At 42.9% G+C, this 26,283-nt stretch overlaps 1 protein-coding gene across 2 annotated transcripts in view; it reads right to left on the reverse strand.

Moving 5' to 3' along the window:
• Nucleotides 1-4,128: 4,128 nt before the first annotated feature.
• The window catches only part of L1CAM (L1 cell adhesion molecule), a 245,188-nt gene continuing 223,033 nt past the window's right edge, over nt 4,129-26,283 (reverse strand). For both annotated transcript variants that reach the window (XM_066580774.1, XM_066580775.1), the window contains 2 exons: nt 25,143-25,215; nt 4,129-9,499 (listed from right to left, as the gene is read on the reverse strand). In XM_066580774.1, the coding sequence (XP_066436871.1) occupies nt 9,268-9,499; nt 25,143-25,215 (305 nt within the window). In that variant the 3' untranslated portion in view covers nt 4,129-9,267. The remainder of the gene's footprint in view (nt 9,500-25,142; nt 25,216-26,283) is intronic.

Genomic DNA, 26,283 nt, shown 5'->3' on the forward strand with positions numbered 1-26,283 from the left:
AAGGGGTTGACACCTGATGGGTGTAGCAGGAAGGGGTTGCATTTAAGCCAGTTCCTGCCAGAAGCAAAGGGAGAAGTTACAGCTTGGCAGTGCAGGACAGGCTGCAAGTTGAGGTCCAGTGTGGACCAGTTGGGTCTGTCACACCTTCTGAAGGAGGAAGAGACGCCCTCCAGACGCCCCAGGAGGGGTTAGTGAGAGAACCCTGTGGGTTGTGAACCCCGAGCTTTGTGTACTGTATATAATTTACGTTGTTGTGTGCTGTAAAATAAAGGCTGGCAGGAGCCTGAACTAAAGAGAATCCACGTCTCTGGAGCATATTTCGTGTTAGGTGGCCATTCCGGCATCCCAAATAGGGCGATCCTGTGGCAAACAGACCCCAACTTTCCACAATATATATACACAGGTGCACTGCATGAGTGATAAGTACCGTTATATCCAGTGATCACGGGCAACATCCTCTCTGACTGTAAGCATTGACTTTCCCTTTTCTTTTCCATCTAGCACACATGCAATGATGTCTTCTCCCGGTCACAACTTGTCTGCAGGATTTGACACTGACATCTTTGACTCCTCAATTTTCCAGCCACTTCGCTTTGTTTACCAACCTCTACATAATCTTCCCATTCATAGAGTCCCACTCAGTCATAAGGTTCTGACTCCATTAAGTAAAATTGTTCCTCAAGGCCTAAATTAAAGGGGCAATCTCATCATGGCTTTTCATGGCCGAGAGAGGACAATCCAAAAGCTCTGTTCCAATCACCTGTTGGAAAGAGATGAGTGCTTAGTGCAGCTCTGTTTCCGAAGCTCTCATTGAAGTGAAAGAGAACTATGGAAACAGCATAGCTTCACTGTTTCCATAGCTCCCATTCACTTCAGCGAGAGTTATGGATAGAGGGCTGCGCTAAGGGATTGGCTCTTTCCAAAGGCTCTCGCTGTGTGGCAGATAGCCATGACAGTGGTTGACCATCTCGGCTATGAAAAGCCGAGAAGGGAATACCTCTTTAAGTAATAATGGTCCTCAGGCCCTCTTTAGGTAGAAACACTCCTCATGGTCTACATTAACTGATAACGCCCCTCATGGCCTAAATTAGCTAAATGTGCTAATAACGTACCCTCATAGCCTAAATGGCTTGATAATGCACTTTATGCAGTGAAGCAAAAAACAGATACTCACCTCACCTGTGCTGCTCCTCCCACTCCCAGCCTCTGAGTCCACGCTGCCTTTGTAGTGGCCCGAAGTGAGTGGGGCCCCTCCATAATGTTAAATGGTTGACTTGTGCATTTGTATTGTCAATGTCTTACATGTAGTGTTGTATCTGTGATGTGTATTGTACCTCTGCAGTACTGAATGAGTAAATGTCTGGGTTATGTCTGAGAAATGCATCTTGTTGTATGTATATATTGTGACAGTGCAGTAGCAAGAGTGGCCTGTAGAGGGCCTCTGAGCACAGTCACTGTGTTTGATTTAGTCAACCTGCACCTGCACGGGTGCAGCTAGACAGTTTAAATTTCCCCTCCCTTACAAACTCAGGGTCCTTGAAGCTAGTGCAGCTTAGGTTCATTAAGGCCTGAGGTCTATGTAGACCTGGTGCTGGTCTGTGAGGGACCTGGAAGCACAGAGCGGACAGGGGCTAGTCGGCCCCTCGCTCATCGCCTGTTGGGGCGATGTCACCTTCCTGGAAGGTCTGCTGAAGGAAGCGGTTTGCCTTGCTGTGTGCACTGTGACAGACAACAGTGTGAAGTTGTATATGACATGCTTGATGGTATGTATGCTGAAAAACCTGCTATGCTTAAATAAATGCTGGAGGAACCCGCATTTGGACTTTACCCTGTTTCTGGACATCATTGTGGTGCTGCAACCCCTGGGCCAGGGAAAGCAAGTAACCCCCAACTTGCCGCAATATGTGTTTGCAAGGTGTATGCAATGGGCTTTCTGCTTTTTTCAAGAGAGAGAGTGGGAGTCTGAGGTGGTAGTCTTGCAACCACAGTGATCATCTGCTGTGTGGACAATGGAAGAAGTGGAGTGATTCCTACTGCTTGGCCTGGGACTAGCTCACCCAGAGTGTTCCAGTACTACCTGAACTACTACCCAGTACTGCCAGAAACCAAGGACCAATAAATGTGAGTGTGGCCCGGTAGAGAGAAAGAGAGAGTCGCTGGGAACAAGATCAAACAGATAACTGGGACTGTGGATTGTCTGAAATACCCCGAGAATCCTCCCTGTCACACCACTTTATTGCGTTGTATCTGTGCCAGACTGTTGATGTTGTAAAGGTTCAACCGGTTGCAGTAAATGGACATTACCAATCGTTCCCGGTTTGTCCATAAAGCTTCCCTGTGTGTGGACTGAGTTATTGATGGCATCGAGATTCACCGCAGAGGACGGAACGGTGGCGTCACGAGTGACAAAAGGATATTAAGGTAACTCCCTGTTACTTTTCCCTGTGACCTCCCCCAGCAGTAACTTGGATGGTTCTCGTGCTACCCCCAGGGAAGGAGATAGTAGAGCCACTGTGACCAAAGTAATCTATGTCTTCCCTGCCATCTCCTTGGCTGTGGGCCCGCTCCTCGGATGCTGCACCTTCACTTCTCAACCAAGGATTTCCTGGTAGAGCAGATCAATCACGTTATCTCTACAGCCAGTTCACAACCTCATCAACGCTGAGGCCAAGGTTGGTTGGATTGATCACGTGATGACTTTACCAGGAAGTCCTCGACTGAGCAGTGCGGAAAACTGAACCGCAGAGGTCAGGAGTGAGAGGAGTGGCACAGGTGAGGTGAGTATATATATTTTTTGTTTAAGTTCAGTGCACTTCCAGCAAGTGTGCACCTGTATTAGCCCTGAGAACCCAACGGGTCCAGCAGGTTTTTTACTGGATTAGTTCAATGCTCAATCTGCCCTTGACCCCATTAGTGTTCTGAGTAGTAATAATGACCCTATTAGTGGCCCCAGTAGTAATAGTGACCCCATTAATGGCTGTCTAGAAGTACTAGTGACCCTGATAGTGGCCCCAGTAGTAATAGTGCTCCTCATCGTGGCCCCAGTAGTGATAGTGCTCCCATTAGTGACCTCAATAATATTATTTGTGTAGAAACAAATATTTGTGCATTGGTGTAGAAACATATTAGTTTATGATCGGTGTCTCTTGCTCCTCTACTTCCCTTCTTTCTTCACACTTCTAATAGCAAGGTTTTCAATTGTGTTTATTAGCAGTATATTTTTTCTTGGTCTTTCACTTCCCTTCCCATATTGTTCATTAAGTCACCTGAAAGACAGTATCCAAGGACCGTTCAGTCAGTCCTGCTACTCCAGACTCAATCAGAGCAGGCTAGCTTGAGTCCCAGGCCTCACAGTAGCAGGCTAGCAGCACACAGAAAGCTTATAATAGGCCCATGTCACGGACACGCACCACTCACGAGTCACACTGTAATGCTGCCGCTTTTCAATATACGGATGGCTGCCCAGTGCTGCAATTAAGTGCTGCATCCACCACCCAATCCCAACTCCTCTTACAAGAGCTACTGCTAGCATTGTGCACAACGCCACATGCACATTGCAAACTTCATGGAAAGTTATGAAAAATCACGGACGGTGTTTTTTCCCATCTGACACTATGGACAGCAGCAGAAAACACCTGATTTTTACAAACTGTCCTTAAATTCACTTATAGTTAGCAATCCGGCCACCTGAGAGGGGTTACAGTATGATTACAACAGTGGCGGCAACCAGATCGCAGATGCATGGTGAGTTAAATGCCTGACAGTATCAGGTTGCTGCCCAGTTATTTTCTCATCAGCCATTAATATGGCCAGTAAGTAGTAAATACGAGCCTTAATTACCACCTAGGTGGCAAGCCTAGTGCTGCCCCTCTAAAGGTGCTGCAGACTGCTGCCTGAGGCAGGAGGCTCAGGTCACCTTATAGTAGGGGCACCTCTGTTCGTATGCTACATATTCCATAAAGCAGCAGTTGACCCACACTTGGTATATGTGGAGCAGGTGGACACCAATAGATTTGGTATCAGGCTATGATTAGAGTAATTAGATATGACTAAGTCGGAACTTTGCACAAAATTGCTCGGATGGCGGTATTAACACAAGACACCAAATAAAACAGCCGACACAACTGATTTGTATCATGATATAGTTTGTATTTTTCTTTAACAATACCAAGCTATAGACAGGGACTTACAGAGGCCTATACACTACCGGCAGATACAAACTTCAGAAACACTATTTACATTCAAAAAGGTACATCACGCACCTGCCCCGGCGCTTCTTGATTTCCCTTTAACCCCTTCACTTCCAGGGGTGCCTGCAGCCTCCACCCCTGACCGCAAAAGTGTTAATTATCTTTTTTTTTTTAAGAGCTGGAGGGTAAAACACCAAGTCTGAGCATTCAAGCGCAGAGTCCGTAGAGAACAATGCCAGGAAAATTCATTCCACAGTGTTGTTGTTTCCTTTGAGCTGAGTTAAAACCAAAATAATTGGATATGAAGTGTTATTCGTGGTGTTCAGTGTCCATATTGCACGGGTTAGAAGGTAGGAACACAACCTGTGGCCGGCTGGTGTCGAATTAGAAGTCCAAGATTGCTTCATCAGTCAGCGGCTTGTTGAGATTTGTGCTCATGTAACAACGGCCAGTTGGCTGTCTAATCTAGGCTATAATGTAGGGGTACACAACTGCGGCCCCCAACCATCTGATTAGTTATACTTGTCCACTCCACATCAGAGGAAGGGAGTGTAGTGTCGGAGCAGGGATAAGTACTAATGTTGCACGGTTTGGCCATCTTCGTGACCCCCACATATTTGCAAAATGGGGGTCTCTTAACGCCTGTTGGCACTCCAGAAAGTAGTGGATGAGGTGGAGAGGTGGGCATGTGTCTGTGCAGCTATCTGATTTGTACTTTATGGGAACACAAATGTTTCGCCAAGTCACATAAAGTACAATGGAAAGACCAACATACACGGTCCTTTCCTCTCTGGAGTACAAATGGGGCAAAAAGGGATCTTCATTCTCCCGATAAGTGCTGATTTCATTTCCAAGACTCCCGTCTATCGGACCTTTGTCACAAATGGTCATACCCACTTAAGTCTTGTTGCAGCCCTTGGGATTCGTTCAATCTGAAAATGTGGCCCACAGATTGGAGAAGGTTGTACATCCCTGCTATAATAGAACTATAGTGGCCCCTTAATACATTGATCCTATATATAACATGTAAGTAATGGCAATGGTGGTATAAAATTGGATGAACAGTCTTCTACTCTCTTGTATGTCATTGCCATCATTCTCCGCTTAGAACACTTTAAACCACATATAAACATTATCCTTTACATGACTTATGACCTCAAGTGAGGTCTTACCCTCTTAGCAGACATATCGCAGAATTCCACATGTTGTAGTAATGGGATTATATAATATTACATACAAGGAACATAAATGTGTGTTATGTTACAAGGAACATTGTCCAATGGATATAATGGTGGCTTATTCTAAAATGAAAAATCAAACAGCCGGCTATCGTTAGATGGTGAACTATGGAGAGAATTCATGGTTTACTCAGTCTATTGGTAGAATTATGGGAGGCTGAGAAGCTCTTTGCATATAGAGTGATTATTCCCTTTACAGACATTTTTTGGCCTACCCACTGGCTATGCTATAATTGTCTCCAAAGGTAGGTCCCACTTTGAAGACCTGCACCTATCTCAGGACAGGGGACCACTCTTGGTGTGGAATGGAGAGATGAAGATAGATATGTGCAACTCTCTCCCTTTATCTCATGGAACATAACATGCCCTAAATATCAATAATTGGAATAAACCTATAAAGGACACCATCACCATCACTTTCTACCATATTAAACCAAGCAAAAGAATACTGATCTACAGTTGTTTCAAAAATATATTTTCTTATAAATAGTGGGCTGTACCATTTCTGCTGGCTTGAGGTTTGTTCCCTAAACCTACCCCTCTCTACTTCATTGAGCAATACATCATCCACAGATTGCAGCAAATCTCGTGCATGCGCTGGGTATGAGCAGATGAGAATGCTGAATATACCCACAAAAGGGACTGATGATCTGCACATGCACCAATTAGTAAACTCATGACACATGCGTGGGATTTGCTGCAGTCTGTGGATTATGTACTGCTCACACAAGCATAGGGGCGGGTTTAGGAGAAAAACGTCAAGCTAGCAGAAACGGTCCGGCCCACCCAACCAACGGACTGGTCTACATAATTTGCATGCAGTTCTGTAATTTTATAAAGGCAGATTATTCGGTATGGTTTTATTAGGATCCATAAGAAAATAAGGTTTCGAAACAACTGTAGATCAGTATTCTATGGCTGGGCTTGGTTTAATGCAGTGGAAAGCTATGGCAGGTTCCTTTGAAGTGATGCTTGGCATCAAGGATATCACACAGGTTCCAAGACATGAATGGCCACCAATGTTAGACCTAAAAGGGGTTGGCCACTTTATATAGAGTAAGTACTGTGCAGTTGATGTATGGTATTTGGGCAACTTTACTCTGTATCCTGTTGTCTTCTTTTATGAAGCCAAGTTCCTTTATCACCAAAGTCGTTGACTTGTAAAGTCAATGGTAGTCAAACCAATGGTAGTCATTTGCAGGTTGGAACAGGGGCCGGAAGATTACCTAGGTGGTGAAGGGGTATGGCTTTGTAAAAGAAGAGAACAGTGGAAAACTTGTTACATTATAACTGTATTAGTAAGCTGACCAAATACCACCCGTCAACTGTCCACTACTTATTCTACATAAAGAGGCCAACCTCTTTAAGCTCCTTGGAACTAACAAAGCAAATGATTCTGAAGACCTACTAACTATCCATATGTCCACTTTTAATTTAATTGAAAACTTAATCACACAAGACATATCATCATCAGGTGTAAGAGGTTAATTGTGAACCAACCCATAAGAAATAAAACATGTAGGCAAGCGATTTGCTCCACCAATTGAAGTCGTCTTCTGTTGGGGACCATTGTTGCCTAAGAACCTAAGCCTACCGGAGGATCCTCTGGTTCTCAGCGGGGTAATTTAACTATTATGGTAACCTCCTGTTTCCAGCCATTCATGAAGATCTTTTATCACCACTAGCAAGCCGATGGCCTACTTATCTTTTAACAATAATTTGTCCTAAAGTGTAGCCCTTCATTCAGGTTGCCATCATATTGAGAATCTATGGGCACCAACATGTTTACCAAGGCATCTGAGATATGTAGTCTATAAGCAGCTAATTAATGCCCACCATGGAACTCTTGGACTGTTTGATTCGAGCTTCGGACTACTCCAAGATGCAGCCACTCCCATAACTAAACCCAGATATTCATCTTTTTCCTGGCACTATAGGTTAGTATATTGTTCTCCTTCACATCATCTCCCTCTCGGATTCAACACTCCAAAAAAAAAAAAAGTTAAACAAATTTAACATCCACATGTGATAACAGACAGGGGTGGTGGTTACTCAGCGGACACAAATGATACCCTTTATATATACACAGCACTTCTGTCTGGAAATATTCAGCTGAGGTCTCCAGGCAGCCACCTCTGAGGTGGAAACACTGCTGCATGTTCTGCAAAAACATGGGGACAATGGGTAATAGTAGTCACAGGGCGAACCCTGAGGCACAGGGAGATAAGGTGGCTGGGATGGATGCCCCAAGTAAGCACCTTAGCCATAATGCTGCACCTGCCCCTGAGAAAAGACATTGGGATACAAGAAAATTTGTTCTCCTTTGGTCCTGACATCCTACGAAAAAGAAGAACCCTGCTTGTCTTGCGAAAGGCCTGCAGGATTTTCTACAGCTCATCAATTGCTTTCCATTTTTGCACTGAGCATGCAATAAACCCTGTAATCAATGGCCAAACCCCTTACTTTCAAGAAGGACTTGCAACCATTCGTGAATTGCAGGTCTCTATAGTAATAGAGGGGTCAAATCGGTTTTGTTGCCTTCATTTCTCCTGAGATACACATCATGCAGAACAGAGTGTATGGAGGTTGCCGAGTATCATTGTAAAGCTTATGGAATAGCCTGGTGCATATAGGACATATACACTGTAACCAATAGCAATAGTCAAATATTAGTTTTCAATAGGCGCCTCGCCCAATGAGATTAATAGAGGGCGATTGCATGGTTGTCATTGGCTACTTCATGGTCTTACTATTGGCCACCCGACATTAAATAAGCCTATCATGTATAAAAATGCTACTTACCACGACAATTCAACAACCCACTGGAATATTGTGATATGATACATTATGTTTGGCTGAAAGAGAGACCATGAGAATGTCAGATGCACGTTTTTGCGCAAATGTCTGACGAGTAACGCCCCCTCTCTTCCAGACGAGAGGCTGTGAATTAAAGAGCATAAAAAAATAATACTTTTGAATTACTCTTTTTCTTCTTCCAGGGGAAACTTTACTTGTGATTACAAGGGGGAGGAGCTAAAGTGATAGCCCCGGAATCTGGCTCATTGATTTGACAGATGGCGTGTCGAAGTTATATGACGATGGCGAGACATAAAGAAGAGTTTGTCATGTTTGGAAAAGCACACATATGCATACATTGTTCAGATTCCATGTTTTTTTATCAGTTTTTTTTTGTTGTTTTTTTTTTCTATTTGGCAAGCTGCGCTCAGATAGTAAGACCCACAGAGCCGGTGGGGCCTTTGTGAATTTCAAACACACTGAAAGAGACCATTACAAAGAAAAGACACCATATAAAAGTAACACAGTTCTTGTGTGAATGCGAAACTTGGCGTGAAAGAGAAAAATGCATTTTTTTTAAATTTTTTCTTCCTTTGGTTTTTCTTTTTTTTTTTGTTTTTTTTCCACATTTTTTGATGCGTGTCCATCTTGTTTTTCTTGTCATCCTTTGCTGTGTTTTTCACCCCTTTTTGTTCATTTTTAGTAAATAAAATGAGAACACTGGTACCCATCCTCTGCAGAATCCGTTGGCACCTATCCAATTTCTCCTCAAATGTTTTTTTTTTTTCTTTTTTTTTAATTTGCTTAGTACACATGTCATGGAGTTGCAGTCCAAAAATAGTATAGCAGTTCGACCCGTTTGGTGCAAGAGAGACTTACCACATAATATACTACTTGCTACTCTGGCACCAAAATGGTTTATAGGTTTGCAAGCGAAAAATAAATTCTCCAGATCCATCCAGTTCTTCCCACTGCCCCCCCTAGTGTTCATCCATGATCTCTTTCCCCTAAAACCTTCCTCCATCAAAATGTGTAATTTTTTTTTAATCGATTGCAATGTTAGGGTTAACCGGGGAGGTTGCACCAGAGCTGTCATGACCACCAGCAGCCTCCTTTTCCTTTTTGCCACTGTATTGGCCAATGAAGGAGCCGTCTTCATTGAACTGGACATCTACACTTCCACCATAGTCAGCCAAGCTGTCGTCACTTCCGAGGGGCTTGACATCGCCATTGAGGGAAGGTTGGCTGCTAGTGAAGGGTTTCTCATCATTATCACTGGATAGAAATGAAAGGCAAAGGTGGTTAGCATGGATACATTATTTCTTTTAGGGCTAACGACACATAGGTTTGATTTTAGGACATGTCCTACAGCCACTTATTCTACATATACTCTTCTATCTTTCAGCCTTCATTCTGTGGTTTGCTGTATGCAATTGCATGAAAATGTTACCATGAAATGAACTGCCTTTCTTCATCATCCTGACCTCCTATCTGCCCTCATTGGGAATGGTGGTAAACCATTGGTGGAATACTTTTTTTTTTGTTTCTTTTTGTGTAAGAAATCAAGGTTACCAGACGGTATAAAAATGACTGAAAGAAGACACAGAAGGAAGATAGATAGAAAGTTCTATACATGTACTGGTTCCTTAGGATGCATGATGGTATAGTAGCGGAAGTAGAGAAAGCAAAGAGGTCAAACGAATGCAGGACATCTCTTAAAGGAAAAAGAAAAAACATTTTGCTCAGTGTTAGGCACTTTTCCCGTCCCATAAACCATCACATAGGTGGGTCTCCTGTTCCTTCGATCTAAAGGGCTAAACTGTTGGTGATAAGTCTGGTAGTAGACCTGGGTCCTTGGTGCTGGAGCAGCCATAACTTATGCTCGTCCGTTGACCCAAAAGGGAGCATATATAGGAGTGGGGGATCACTTCTAGGATATAAAACACCCATAACTATGTAGGGTTGGAGGATGAGTGCCTATTTGTCCTCCCCCGATCTCCTTTCCATGACTGTTGGGTTTATTGTCCACACTCTAGGGTTACTTTTAAACGGACCCACTATCGGCCAAGAAATTGCTTAAATGAGGGATTTTGACTGGTAGTTGACCCATGTAAACCTGCCAGAGTACTGAACGAGAAATTGCTCTTAAGTCACTAGTCGCTTTGCTTCAGCTGACTGAAACTATGTTACTAGTGAGTGAGTTCTTGTTCAGTGTAAACAGGCAGTCACTCAGCTTTGAACAACTGCCTGTTCACGTTGAATGGAGATGGGTGGCCAAAAGAGATCTCCGGCCTACTTTGCCTCCAGTCACTGAACAACTATCACTCCTGTGTGAAAGCATAGGAGCCGGTGCTTAAGTGTCCAACATTTGTCCCATGTAAAAGTACCCTTATGATGTTCGGCATGTAGAAAGGGATTTCCTACACAAGTTTTTACAAACCATTAAAATATGGGTTGCAGCTAGGCTTCCTATCTCCAAGGGTCCCAAAGCAGATGCATTGGTTAATTCTGTGGTATGCATACCCTTGGAAACATAAAGATAAGCTGTCATCAACTATGGTATATGTCCCCGGTGTTAAGGTTGTGCACATGAGACCTGTGGTTCTACAGGTTTCCTTGTGTACACATTCACAGATAGGGGTAATTGAGCTGGCTGGGTGTGGTATTCTACATCAGCCAATCCCCCTGGTCTGCAGCAGATAAATACCAGCAAACATTTGGGAGAGATTGCTGATCATTTTAGTGCCTCCCTGTTTTACTTTGTGTTAGAGCTGGTTCTATACATACTAGTCTGCTGTGTGTCTCTCCTTCCCTAAAGATGGTCTGGACATCTGTAGTACTTGTCTGTTTCATATGCAGACACCCTCTTCCCTTCCCTTTGACAGGTGCGGCCTCCAGACGTTTGATGTCCTATGTGTGTGTCAGATGGGTGATGCCTGACACTGTTCCCCTATGTCAGCACGGTGGCTGACTTTCTATTCCCCTGGTGTGAGGACACTTAAACTAGCTATGGTTTACCATCTGTATGCATGCGAGCTCTGGGTGGCTTTGCCGTTCTATGTTATATGCACAACCTGGCATTTAGGTGTAAACAGTGACGTGTGCGTTATGTTTGTGCAGGTGGCCAGACATGTGCTGTATGTGCAGTCCTGTTCTGTGTTCAGTGTGTGTGCACAGTGTCGTGTTCTGTGTGTTTAGTGCATCTCTCCAGGTTCCTGATCAGGGATAGCGAGGTCCCAGATGAAGACACAGGGGCCAACCTTATCAGGACAATTACCCTGCTTTTAGGCAGGGGTGCCCCACTTTCCCTGATTAGTAAGGGACAGGGATACTTTTATCATTGCCTGGAGAGGTGCAATTGGTCCTTGCAAATACTATAAGTATGTTTGCAAAGGCCACAATCTTGCATCCATACGAAGGCATGGTGCTTTAGTGCGGACATAACACCCGGACTCCATGTCACCTAAACTATAAGCACCATAACTTATTTCCTTTAAAGGTTTCCTTTAAAGACCTTTTACATGACACAACTCTAATGCAAATCATTGTTAGATCAAGTGTTTTGTACAATAAGTGTTAGATGATGACTTGAAAATCATACTTCATCTGCAGAAGGGTTGTCTAGAGGCATGGCTATATTCAAATCAACAATCTAAACTACCCAATTATTGTTCAATGTCACCGCATGCCAAGCGAACAATATATACAATCGTTACATCATTGCTGGTTGCACGCTCGTTCCTCTTTATCTTGCCGTGTAAAAGGGCCTTTACATAGAAGTGGGACAAGTGACACCACAGGACACAAGACATTTATGACTACCCATGCCTCAAGGAAATTGGCAACATGTCAGACTAATCACCATAAGATTACCTATTTTCAACAGCCAATATGGCAGGAAAGGGAGAAGCACCATAAATGTGCATTGAATGGTGTTAGAATCACCAATTTTGCGATTTTGTTTTTTTTGTTAATTATGAGCTTTTATCATAGATTTTCATACTTAAACATCCAAATTCAATATGATTTATGGGGATTATGGGCACAGCCCAAACTATGGGCAATATTCACTTTTTTGAGTCAATGGCCCAAACCAGCAAAAAGAAAGAAAACAATATAAAATGCATTCTCATAGGGAAGTTATGGTATAACAAGATGCAGAAGGGTGAAAAAGCATTACATGAAGCCAGTAGCTTATACCATGTATAAGTGTATACAGCAATAGGGTACAATGCCATCTTAGAAATATAATGAACCATGTAAAGACGACTGGATAATATTGAGCCATGCTTGACCACAAACGTAATGGTAAATGGTGACAAGTCCGATAGTATCCTACGAAATATAAACCGTTCATGCTGAACAAAGTTGGTTAACTTCCGGGAGTTGTGCCAAGATACCATAGAAGGTTATTCTATACCCATAGATTAACTTTCTGATTGGTGGGAATTTGAGTCCTAGGAGCTCCGCAGATTACAAAAAAAGGGATTCTAGAAGGTTCCCACATGAATGGAGTGGCGGATGGACATGCGTGCTGCCACTCCATTCTTTTCACTGGGAGCATCAGAGATTGCAAAGTACAAGCATTTGCTAATCACTGGCGCTCCCATTGAAATGAACAGAGCGGCTGCGCAACTTCTGCTTCATTCGTTGAGGACCTTTAGGACCCCTCTTCTCGGGATCTGTGGAGGTCCCAGCAATCGGACCCCCACATATCACAAAGATCTCCCTTATCTTGTAGATATGAGATAACGTTCTTGGCACAACCCCTATAAATGAACGTTAGAGGGGTGGGGTAGTGCTCCACAGATTGTCTATGTTCTGAACGGGCATGTTGGAGAGGACACTATTCTGACTTTTTCTAGGTTTGATATATCTGTGTTCCTGCATAGAGACATTGGGAGGAATTTGTGATGGCATTTTTAGCGTTGTGCTCTCCGCTTTTCTGAAAAATGCGCAAGGCTTAGAAGGAGGTAGCATGGCCTCCCGAAGCCCAACATATTACTATAATTTATGCCAGAAACTTGCATTAGTTATGGCACAAATCTATGCCAGCTCTTAGCTCTCATAAACCTGATTTTATGGTGCATAGACTCCCAAAAGGTGCATCAAATTTATTAAAAAGCATGAAACGCCTTATAAATTTGGCACATCTTATTCTAACGCACTTTATATTAAGACAAGGAATGCCTGTCTTAAAGGGGTTTTCCAAAACTTTTCGAATTTTTTTCTATTGATGACCTGTACTGAGGACAGGTCATTAATAGATGATTGGTGAGGTCCACCATTTGAGATCACAGACGAACAGCTGATTAGTTGATGTGATCAGCTCTGTCAGCATTGAATTCAATGGGAACTGTGCCAACATGAGGTCAGGGCGATCTGCCTCCTGTGCTCTCCATAGTGACAGTGGCACCAGATATCAGCTGATTGGTTTGGAAAGGTCATCAACAGAAAAAAATCCAAAAAGTCCCAAACAACCCCTTTAGTAAATCCGGGCTACTGACACTTCTTTCCAACATGTTTTCGGCCATAGGAAAAGCCCATGTCTGCCAACACTGGTAGTCCCCACAGTTCTGTAATACTATGTCATAGATTCATGTCTATTCTGTACTCTATGTAATGCTTGTAGAGGAGAATATGGTAATGGAACATGGCACGGTCAAGGTCCAAGGGGCTGTATTATAGATCCATAACATTGACATATGCATGAGGCTTTAATGAATGTGACATGACTATGAGATTCTCTCCAATGTCCAAGGTAACTTTTCATTTTCGCTCCCATAGAATCGTATTGGGTTGTACAATCTGGATCAGGTTGGTAGATGGTTAAGATCCATAGAACTAAATACAAATATGGTGTTAAGCCTGAATCCAACCCCTTTCTTCTTCCAACTTAAAGGTCCCACAAGTTAAGGCATGGATACGGGATCTGAAATATCCCCGATCTCCGTTGACTCTTATTCTTGCGGTCAATTAGAGTTAACGAAGAGTGATTTTATAAAGTGCTACTTAGGAATATACCAGAATTGGCTTAATATCTCCTATAGCCCTCCAATAAGAATGGGATATTTGGCACTCAGAAACAGGATTTGGCATTTGGGCACATGCAGTGTAATTGCAGAGGGAGCGGTATGGTGTTACCGGTGCCTTTACCTATTTCTAAAGAAGGTACTGCTGTTAGAAGAAGAGACAAATGACAGAATGACAGTCACAAGGCAATCGCAGACATTAGACTATTTGTAAAAGCATATAGGAAGTGAGCATACGAGGTACATACGTTATGGTTGAATATAGAAATGAGGTTGCATCTTGGTAAACTTCACGCAACATAATCTTATATTACACTGTAAAGCAGTTGGGTGTCCAACAATGGAGCAGGGAAGAGAAGGGGAATTATAAAGTTATGGCAGCTGTTTTATGACATCCCATCTCTGCATTGTACAGTCCTGTGCTCTAGACAAAAGCCTATTGGGAACCATAACCTAATGGAGATGCTGTGGTATGACCTGGAGAGGGCTGTGCACACAAGGCATCCCAGAAATACTGATGAACTGAAACACATTTACAAGAGAAATGGTCTAGAATGTGTTGCATTAATCTTATTTGCAGTGGCAGGAAACATCTGGTGGAGGTGATTGCTGCTAAAGGAGGTCCCACAGTTATTAAATTCAAAGGTTCACATACTTTTTCTTCCTGCACTGTGAATGCTTACTCAGTGTGCACTATAAAAGGCACGAACGCTACAACTGTTTGTGTGTTATTAGTTTAGTTAGATTGTGTTTATCTGCAATTGGGAATTACAGATGTAGGAAAGGATAAGGGCGCCTTCGCACACAGCATTCTGCAACGAGAACCCCACAGCAATTATGCTCCAATTTTTGCGAATTTGGCCACATTTTTAATTGTACGAGTGCCATGTGCTTTAACTATTGTATTTCCACCCATTGTAATTCTATCACAAAAAAACACAGCATAAATAGACACGCTGCGGATTTGGAATCTGCAATGTTTTTCAAAAATGCTGCGGATTAGTTGCAGAAATTTTCCGCGCCATGTGAAGGAGAATTTTTTAAATCCCACCCACATGGCTGGTACTGTAAATGATGCAGAGTTTTCGCAGCATTTCCTTCATATGTGAAGGCAGCTTTATGGGGTTTTCCTACTAATAAAAAGTAACCCCTAGGATTCAGGATATGCCATTTACTAGTAATTTGAGAATGTATGGCTGAAAAGCATACATTTCCATCCTTTGCCAGTCCGCATGAGCTGCTCCACCTTCCAAATTGTCTGTGGTTGGCCCATCCATGATGCCGCTGTCCCACAATCCCCCTGTGCTGTCTTTATAAAGAATGATACAATACAGAGAAGCGACTGCTAAATTCTTGCCTTGCTCTATTATAGGGACACGCCTACTTGTACATCTAATTGCTGTTATGTTACTGTACAGTATATATGGTAAGCGTGAGTTTCCCAGTGGTGAACCTCCAGTTTAAAGGGGCTGTCTGATTACCGGACAACTTTCATGTAATAGTTCCAACTGTCCTAAAATAAGGCAGCAATACCTAACCGTCCCCTGCGACGGGCATCCAGTGTTCTTTCTCTGCCATCCTCCTCAAGATATTTGTGGAAGATGACATCAACAGAAGTCACCTGATTGTTGTAGCCAATAAGAGACTGTAGCGCCTATTCATATGGCATCATCACTTACATTCTGGGCACCATGATGTCAGCAGTTCACTGCAGCCTCTGATTGGCTTTTACAGTCAAGTGATGTCATCTTCCATCACTTGAATGGTGGTGCAACAGCGGTGGATTCCCATAACATTCGACAGACAAGTCCTACTGTTTCTTATTTTAAGACAGTTGGAACTATTACTGCAATGTTGCCGGGTGACCCGCCAACTTCTTTAAGAGGGTCGTCCAGTCAGGTACAAATACAGATGTTCATGTGGGTAATTTGTGATACACTTACAAGGAGACGAATGTTGACTTTGGGTTTGGAGTGCAGTGTTTAATCCTCATGGCAGGACATCCCAACTGCTGATCATGTGAACTCTCTCCAGATTTGCCCACCCCTTAGACAGAACACAATGATGCCTGCCATGTAAACTACTTGCTCTTATTATATAATTGAGGTAGATAGTTTACATGACAGGCATTGTTTCATGTAAGGGGTAGGGCAATCTGGAGAAAGCTCACATGATTGGCATGTAAGAGGGTTGAGCAGTGCCCGCTACCCCTCTTACTATAGTAACGTTTGGCTATGCCAAGCCCATCCCCTCTGGCTGGGAGGGTAGAGAGGGAGTTGACAGGCGCTATGAAGCACCAGAAAAAGAGGCATTTTAAGCGTTGGGTAGAGATCCCGATCCCCTACCAAAAAAGTTATTTTTGATAAGACATGCTGCCTCAGCCTCCGTCTGTCATTGCCCCGCTATATCATACCATCCATCTGCTTCAGGCAAGCAGGTTGTCTTGCTACAACAATTGAATGCCTCAGTCTACGTCATGTGATTGTCAGGAATAAGACGGGTCTGGGCCCAAAGTGGAGATTCATCTCATTGTAAGTGCAACGCCTACAGATATAGCAGGCACCAAACGAATGTTCGGCGCACTTAATCCGTTGGTTCAATGCTCCAAACGATTGTTCTGCGCCTTATATGTAGCCTCATTCTATTTGCGTAGCCATTGACATATAATGACGGTCAGGCTATGCAAATAGCATAGGCAAGCTATGATATCTGTGTAACACACTGTGAAATTCCATCCAGGCGATGCTCCATGTGTGTTGCCCACATGAAGATTGATCTGCAGATGTGACAATGTCAACGAAGAAGCACGAGGAGTGCTATGCCATTAACATAGTGCATCTAGGCTAGTTGCGTAGGGGGAGCCTTGAGTAGATTCTAAGACTATAGCTCCATAGTGAAACGCATCACCCATGAGCCATAGTAAAATCATGGGATTGCCGCCACTTCAGAGTTTTCCAATATCCAACCATTGTTCCATGGGGTAATGGTGATACAACGCATTCTTAGTAATCCCATGATTTGCGACTAGTGGGGGGCGCCATCTTGCCATTGAGCCATAGTCTTATGCTAATGATAACATATGCAAAGTAGGACTTTTATAACAGGCATACACAGAATAAGTAGATAAAGACAAAAACGTGAATATAGACATGAGCCACATCACACATACAGCTATGACATACACGTCTATACCATATATCCATACATCATGGGACAATTTTGCATTGCAAATGAAAACTTTCGATGTGTTAAAAAAAAAAAAAAAACATTTGAACGAATTTTTGGTTATTTCAGCTCAGCGAGACGCATTGTCGCTCCCCGTTCTTGTTACTTAGCAACGTAAAAGTTGAACATCCTTGTCATCTAGAATAGAGTGTAACATTCTATGAACTGCAATGAAGTGATACACAGAGATAAGCCATGTTCACATATGGCACGCTGCTCTCCATACTGAAGTATATGGCAAGTTCCCATAGTGCTAGGGATGTGCAGGTGACACTGCTAGACTCACAGTGTCGTTTCTTAATTAGGATGATCGTAGGTGACAAACTGTAGGATCCCATAGGTCTTAGGTATAAAACTAGTGCAGGATCAAAGCAGACCAGATGTCCATAGTAACCAGATATTCCCAGTAGAGGCAAGAAAATGAGCTGATTAGCTGCTATGGACAACTTCTCCACTCCGTGACTGCACTGGTTATTATACATAGGACCAAGAATTGTATAGCATTCACATGTATAAATTACTGCATTGTAAAACCATGTAAGAAATTGTAACATGGCATGGCTGGGTGAGATAAAATAATGGAGTCCATGGATCTTGGACCTCTTCTTCACATTCAAGGCAGTGCAATGTGTATGGACCCTGCGCAGCATACAGGATCCCAATGACTTGTGATTATATATAAATTAGTCATATGTCGCCTTTGTGAGGCATTGTAGAGGCATCATTCCACAGAATTAGCTCTGCCTCACTGTGAGTATGTCAATAAATGTTTTAATAGATTGCATAAGGATCTACACTATCCTACCAAAAGTAATTGGCATTTCCCTCCATTCATCCTGCAAATGTCTGGCAAGTACTCTCAAAGAAAATGCATTGGACCATCTACAATGGTGCAAGAAGTGTCGTCATTGGACAGCTGAGTAATGGAAGAACGTTCTTTGTGTAATGAATTTTGCTACTCCATCTTTAAATCAGATGGGTGTACCCGGGTGTTGAAGAGGCCTGAGGAGCGCTTTTTGCCTGAGTGTGTTGTGCCAAAAACTAAGTATTGCAGAGGTTCCGTTATGGTCTGCAGATCTCTTATGTGGTATGGTCTTGGCCCGTTGAAAGTAGCAGCAAGAACCATGAACACGGAGGTGTGCCGTGACATTCTAGACAATAATGGGCTGCAAACAATGTGACAATAGTCTGGGAATGGTCAGCAATACTTCCAACAAGACAACGTGCCTTGTCACAAAACTAACGCAGTTTAACATTGTTTTGAGGATATGGATGATCCACGATTGGACTGTCCTGCACAGAGTCCCAACCTGAACTCTACTGAACATCTTTGGGATAAACTGGAAGGTCAGAAACAGCATCCATCTTCTTTGAGAGAGCTTGTCAGACATTTACAGGATGAATGGAGGGAAATACCAGCTGAAGTGTATTAGACGTTAGTAGAAAGTATGTCGTGGAGAGTATCCACTGTCATTAGGGCCAAATTAGAGCCCCACTAAGTATTAACATATAAATACTACTTGTGATTCTTGCTCAGGTGTCCAATTACTTAGCATAGTGTAGGAGTAAAAAAACTCCATATGCCACCATATTAAACCAGATAAACTCAGAGCTATGGTATGGGCCAATTACAGTATAGGCAGGATAATATTGTACGCATCCACATAACATGGATCCGTAATACTGAAGTGTACATGGAGGCTAATCATAAAACCCTGAGATGTCACAGGGAACTAATCTGTGTCTTAAGTCCAATTAATGTTACTTTTAATTATAAAAGAGGGACTCAAAGTTGGCCGGGAATATAATGGATCACCATTAATTTAGCGATCCTGAATCTTTAAAGAGCCCATCACCAATTTTTTTGGCCATTAAACCCCCGGCATTTTGCTTTCCCATTTGATAGCTGCTTTAGTGACAGGTTTGCGTCAAAATCTCTGGAATCAGTTTTAGCGCAAAAACCTACTTTGATGGTAGTGTAGAAGGGTGATACCCCGAATCCCTTCCTGTGTTTGATTATTGTTTTATTATTATTGGTGTACGTTTCTTTAATAGGTCAGGAGACTACAGGTGGCTCGGCAGCAGCAGATGTAGTGAGAGGTCAGCACCACTTAGATTCGGCAGTTATGGGATAGTTAATAAAGTAGGTAGACATTTTTCAGCCAGCTCGAGACGCAAGTCTAGAAGGCAGTGGCTCCTCTTACTAGGGACTCCCCCTCCATCCTGGGCCCTATGAAACCAGCATGCTCAGTAAGTTGCCTTTCTGAAGTCATCTGGGCAGTGGTGATGGCTTCCCAAGTCACCGTTGTATCTATGACCAGTCTAGGATGATTGACATGTTCCCCCACAACAGACAATAAGAGGAAGGTGCACAGAATTTCAGCACAGCTAGCACTGATGACACAAGCTGGGGAAGTGTTAATCATCCCGGATTAGGCACAGATACAGCGGTGACTTGGGAAGCTATTGGCACAGTCCAGATCACGACAGACGAGTGATTTACATACAGAGCACGCTGCTATCTAATTAGATTTTTGTGCTAAAACTGACTCCAGAAGTTTTGACGCAAACATGTCACCAAAGCTCCCCATACACTACTGTAGCCTATTCAAGCCATGGGCTATTCATGTCAATCATGTCAAAGGACTTTACAGATTGACATTTTTTCACATGGACTGATGGTCCACATGAAAAAATTCATCACGTCCTATTCGTGTTCGCATCACGAATGGGTAATAGGACATGCCAATACTTGTCAATGTACAGAGAAAGTAAGTCGGACAGCATATGGACTGGTATCTGTGTGCTGTCCGATGCAAACTATGGCCAAGACTCTTGGGTGCCACTTGCATTCACGGATAGTGTGCACCAACACAAAGAGGTTAACAAGTGGGATAGCGTCATGCCGAGGAGTCTAATGGCAAAAAATTGGTGACAGGTTCCCTTTGAAATGGCATGTGTTTGATAGAATATGTAGGCAACTATCTCCACTACCCAAAAAAGTGAAAGAAACAATAGAAAAAGTTGTTTGAGGGCCTCAAGCAAAGGCTAATGTGGCCCTCCTATGAAAGATAAAACTTGGGTGGGAATGTTGGTGTAGGCCCATACATCTATCAAACTAGAACTTCTCTTCCAAGTATTGAGTCAAGTATGGACAACTTTGCCCCCCAAAAACCCTACTGAGATGTAGGTCTCGAAAGGTTGACATATATATATGTGAATGCTTCTTGGATAGAATCTGTTTAATAATGCAGCTTTAGATTTAGTGGGCCAGAATGATTGACTTTCTTAGATCCAGCCAATGTAGTGTTACCAGACATTTAATAACCAGACAGTTGCTGGTAGATCTTCTTGAAAATAGACTTTAGTAAAGGCTGGAAGTCTTATCATTTACCATACATGGAAATCAAGGACAAATATACAGCTGCATATTGATTTTGAAGGAACGTGGCACAAAAGGGTGCAAGCTTAATTCAATGAACACCCGATGTGCAAAAGCGCATCCCCCACCTGTAACAAGGAACTTTACCGTGTGAGAGCAGCTTACCTCTCCAGAGATCTGATGGCAGCATGGACGAGAAAATGAAGAACGAATGCATAAGGTCAGGCATGCCAATCACACATGTGCAAACAGTGTATGTGGGCAGAAGCCCTGCAGTCACTTCTAAACATTGTACCCTGTACTTGTCTCTTAAGAGATTCCAAACCATATAACATTGAAATACATCCATGTTCTTGAGATGGTTGCTCCATTGGACAATAGAAAGAACAGAGGTAAAATATGTAGAGCTCAGCTTTGTTCCAGCGAACAGTGCCACTCTTGCTCATAGGCCTTGCATGGTATTGCACTATTCGAGTGAGCTGCAGTACCTGGCACAGCCTATAGTCAAGAGTGGTGCTGTTACTGGAAAAAAGCTATCTGATTGGTCATTGGATAGCTTCTGCAGGACTAAATGCCAAGAACTCTTTTCAATAGACAGATCTGGGTAAAATACTACGGAAAAGTACTAAAAGAGCTATAATTCCTGAGGGTGTAGTGGTGAGGAGCACAGATTTTTATATACTGTTTGTCTTATCCATAGGGTCTGGACATGTATATACACTGAATGGCAACTTTATTACAGACACCGGCCCTTTCACGAGTGGAGATTCCATTTATGGAAGTCATTCCCATGACCCCGGAGTGCAGCATAAAATCAAGTGACAAGTTTTCTGTGGATCCGTTTCAATGTGAATCCACATTAGTTGGGGAAATCAAATAATTTGAGCAACTTCTAACGAGGCCCGGTCATCGGTGCTAGACTAGTCGAGGCTAGGATTTCACTGCTAACCTTATGGGGTTTTCTCATTCGACAGTGGTAAGAGTATACAGAGAATGGTGTGATCGAGGAAAAACATCCAGGCAAAGGGGTATCCTATGGACGTAAACAACTCGTTACAGAAAGGGGTCAGAGGAGGATGTCAAGAATCATTGTAATGAATGAGAGGTGCACATTCAGCCATATTGCATTCAAATACAATGCTGGTACTCCAGCTAATGTGTTTGAATGCATAACTCATCATTCTTTAGCACAGATGGACTATAACAGCAGACAAACAGTTCTGGTGCCATTGCTGTCTAAGGGCTCAGTCACACGGGCGTATTGGCACCCGTGTTACTGCACGAAGAAGACGACCGCACTGCAGGATGGACGACTCTCCGCAGCGCCGGAAGAAAGAACACATGACCGGCAATGGAGCCGGTCACATGTTCTTTCTTCCGGTGATGCAGAGAGTCGTCCGCATCTGTAGTGCGGCCGTCTTTTAGTTCAGGAACCGATGCGCCCGTGTGACTGAGCCCTCAGAGGAACAAGAAAGACAAGGCTCCAGTGTGCAAATTGGATCACTGAGCAGTAGAAAAATATCACATGGTCAGATGAATCCAGATTAATTTTGCACCATCCTGTTGGGAGGATATGAATTTGGCACAAGCAGCATGAATCGCTGAACCCTTCCTGTCAGCACCGCCATCTAATGGTGGCAATTACAAGAAGCTTCCTTTCATCTAGTGGAATCTATGCCACAACAATTTGCTGCAGTTCTGAAGGCCAAAAGAGGTCCAATGCCCTGCTAGCTGGGGTCTCTAATGAAATGGCCATTCATTGTATACGCCCTTATGGATGAGTCATATAATGGGCCTGGATATCAGTGCCCCGGGACAGGATTTAAACATATCCTGAGGTTAGTTATTAGCTTTACCATACGATAGTTTTAAACCTCCACTATGGGTACTGCGGTGAAGACTATGAGCATGTATTGAGATGATATAGCAGAGTTGAATTTGCCATTGAACCATTCATATATATGATAAATGAGAATACAGTAGAACCATATATAACACGTGAAGCTATTACAATGAGTGCTGCCAGTTGATAAACTCAGCTCTGCTACATAGACGAACTCAACTATGTTCATGAATTAGGTAAATCAATGCGTTGTAATGCAAAGCACTAACTTTTTTAAACGGGGGGGGGGGGGGGCACAATTGTTAGTGTATGATTGTTCTAGGCCCACGGATCACTGTGTATCTCAGGCACCGCAAAATTACTTTTTGAGGGATATTGTAACTGGATATTGATCATATTTGTTCAGTTGGGGCTGTGTTTTTTAAGTAAATGAAGCTGGACTGCAATACTAAACAAAGCCCATAGACAGAGGAGGAGTTGTGTAACTAAAAGAACCGAAAGGTTTTCATGCTCTCATACAACCTCTTTAGAGAAGTTTTCAAAGACTTTGAGCATTTTTTCCTATCCTCAGGATAGGTAATTAATAGATGATCAGTGAGGGTCTGCTGCTCAGTTAATTTGAGGTGACGCTTTCAGCACGACAGGAAGCAGACTGCTCTGTCCATATTGCAGTGGCCGAAGTTGGTATTGCAGGCACAACTGCCATTTAATTCAATGGGAGCTGTGTCTGCAGTACTGAACTGGGGCGCTGCAATGTTGTTAGGGCCATCTGCTTCCAGCGCTGATCGCATTGACAGTAGCGCCAGGAGATCAGCTGATCAGAGAGGATCCAAAGCGACAGACACCTGCCAATCATGTATTGATGACTTGTCTGGGAATAGGTCGTCAATAGAAAAAAACGCCCAAAGTCCTGGACAACCTCTTTAATGTTAACCAGCAGTCATGTGTTAAAGGGATTGCACAGTTGTAAACTATTAATGTATCAATAAAGAATCAGCGGGGGTCTAGCACCAGAGACCTTTGCTGATCAACTATTTGCTAAGCCGATATGCTCATGTACTGAGCTGCGTTTTGCAGAAAGCAGACTGGTCCGTTCTCACTGCAGTGACGAGACTTCAATGGAAACTTGGTGTGCAATACCAAACCTGGCCACTGCAGTAAAAACAGAGCTGTTGCTTCCTGCATAAATTAGCTCAGTGCACAAGCATACTGGCCTGGCAAACAGCTGATCGTCGGGGATCTGGGGTGGCAGACCCCTGCTGATCTACTAATGATGGCCTATCCTTCAGATATGCCATCAATAGTTTACAACTGGACAACCCATTTAATAGTATAGTATTTTGAGTATTTGTTGCAACACGAAGATATATGACACTGATATATATGCCAATGAAATGACTTTCTCAACAATCCGACTGCACGACTCACATTTGCATGAGCTTATCATTTGGACAGTGAGCTGGTTGTTGCTCATTTTAGAACAGCCTGGAAACAATTCTGCATTAATCTTGTTCTGTTTCCCCCTCACTTTAAGGTTGCATAAAAATTGCCAAAAATGAAGACAAAATAATATTTGCATAATAATCTGCACCAGATGTCAGAAAAGTCTGTTCTTCCTCGTGTAACACAGAAAGCAAAATCTGGTACAATTACACCAAAACCATTCTCCATCTAGACGCGTGTCATAAAAAGAGATCATTTAATGAAATCGGGCTGCTAGTAAGAAGTGTTAAAAAATTCTGCCAGTTTACCGGTTCGTTTTTATAACTTGAACCTTACAAGAAAATGCAAAAAGGGAATAAACGGCAGAATTTAAGTCAAAATGTTGTCAGAATTACAGTAATTGTATTGGAATTTGGAGAGCTCCATGTACATTTATACACAAGTTGGAACAAAACCAGAAAATACTGGATAACTGCCTGGCATTCTCTAAATTTAATCATCGATGTACCCAAAGCAACAATCAAGAAATATGTTGTTATGTAAGGCTTTCATGAACGTTAATGGGATAATGCAAAATGTACCCTAAAGTGTCTATGAAAGTGACATCAGCCCGGGTCCAGGAACCCATTGCATGCCAAAATGATGGGCCAATGTAGGAACCCATGGAAGTCAATGACATACTATCCAAAACATGAATAGAAATATGGGCGTAACTATAGGGGATGCAGTTGCACCCGGGCCGAGGAGCCTTAGGGGGCCCATAAGGCCTCTCTTCTCCACTAGTTGGGCGTCTGTTACGAACTTTGCATTGGGGCCCAGAAGTTTCAAGTTACGCCTCTCAATAGAAACCACAATTGCAATGTATCAATGTTCTATAGCGGAAGGAACCGTCTACTGAGATGTTTGTGTCATATTTCAGAAGATGACAACTGGTCAGTTCCTTCTTTATCGTAACTTGCCTCCACTATAACAACTAAACACTCATTTTAGTACCTGTACTCCCCGAATGTTTCATCTTTCATTGGTCGAGCTTCAGAATCCACTTGGGTGTCTTCTTTATCCTTCACTATATAAAAACAATTTTAAAACATGGATCGTGCCATGAAACATAGAATTTGGAACAAATAACACGTGTAAAGGACCCCCAGCAGTGTAAAAAAAAAAAACTGTTAATAAGTTCTCTAAACACTCTGTTTGGTTCTGGGACTGTTATGGTGGTCATGTGTTTTTTTTACCCATAGCCACTGTTGAGTGAATTTTAGAAAAGTTTGGTTCGGACAGTTTGCTGATTTTTGGCAAAAAAATTGGTTCACTGCGAATTAGTTCAAAGAAATGGGAAGATGAAACACTACTTGTGCAGCGCCACCTATTGGAAAGCAGCATTCCTGCAAGTCAATGTCAGACTTTTAGACAAGCTTTCTATTAATGATTGGGAATTGAAGGCCAGAATAACTATACACAGACAGCTGTTTCGGGGGTTTTGACCCTCATCAGTGTGCAGTAGGTTTCAGGCTTGGCTGATGAGAGGCATATAGATGGGAAGGGTATTGTTTATTCTAGGTGCTCTTCGGAAGGAGAAATGATACCCTTGCTGACCTTAGTTCGAACGCTAACATTGCCTAAGAGCCATAAAAGCCCTGTATAACACTCTTAGGTCACATAATAGTGGATCTAAGCCCTTTTAAGGCAATGTTAATAAGGATAAAAGGAGAAGGGAAGGAAGAAGTTCTAGTGAGTTCAGCTAAGATGAACCACTTGAGGTTCAGTTTGCGCCGAACTGAAATTTTAGCAAACTTCAACCTGAACAGGGTTCTACTGCTTTGGTTCACTCAGCACTTCCTGTAGCTTCAATCCTGGGGTATAACTTTCTTAAAAACCCGGCTTTAGCTTCCCAAGGCTGGTCGAAGGGCTCTTGGGGTGGAGGCAGCAGTGCAAATGCAGCAGAGCCTGCATCTATTGAAGTTACTCCTGATGCTTAAAACTTCCCTCATAAAAGCAGCAACTGTCATGGTGGCTACAAGCTACACGTAGAAGAATCTTTTAAAATTATCCTTTTCATTAATTCTGCAACATGAAAGTAACTCTGTTTTGGGTGCACATCTGGATAATCGATTCCATCATCTCCACTACCAGT

The sequence above is a fragment of the Eleutherodactylus coqui genome, chromosome 10, assembly GCF_035609145.1.
Source record: "Eleutherodactylus coqui strain aEleCoq1 chromosome 10, aEleCoq1.hap1, whole genome shotgun sequence".
NCBI lineage: Eukaryota > Metazoa > Chordata > Amphibia > Anura > Eleutherodactylidae > Eleutherodactylus > Eleutherodactylus coqui.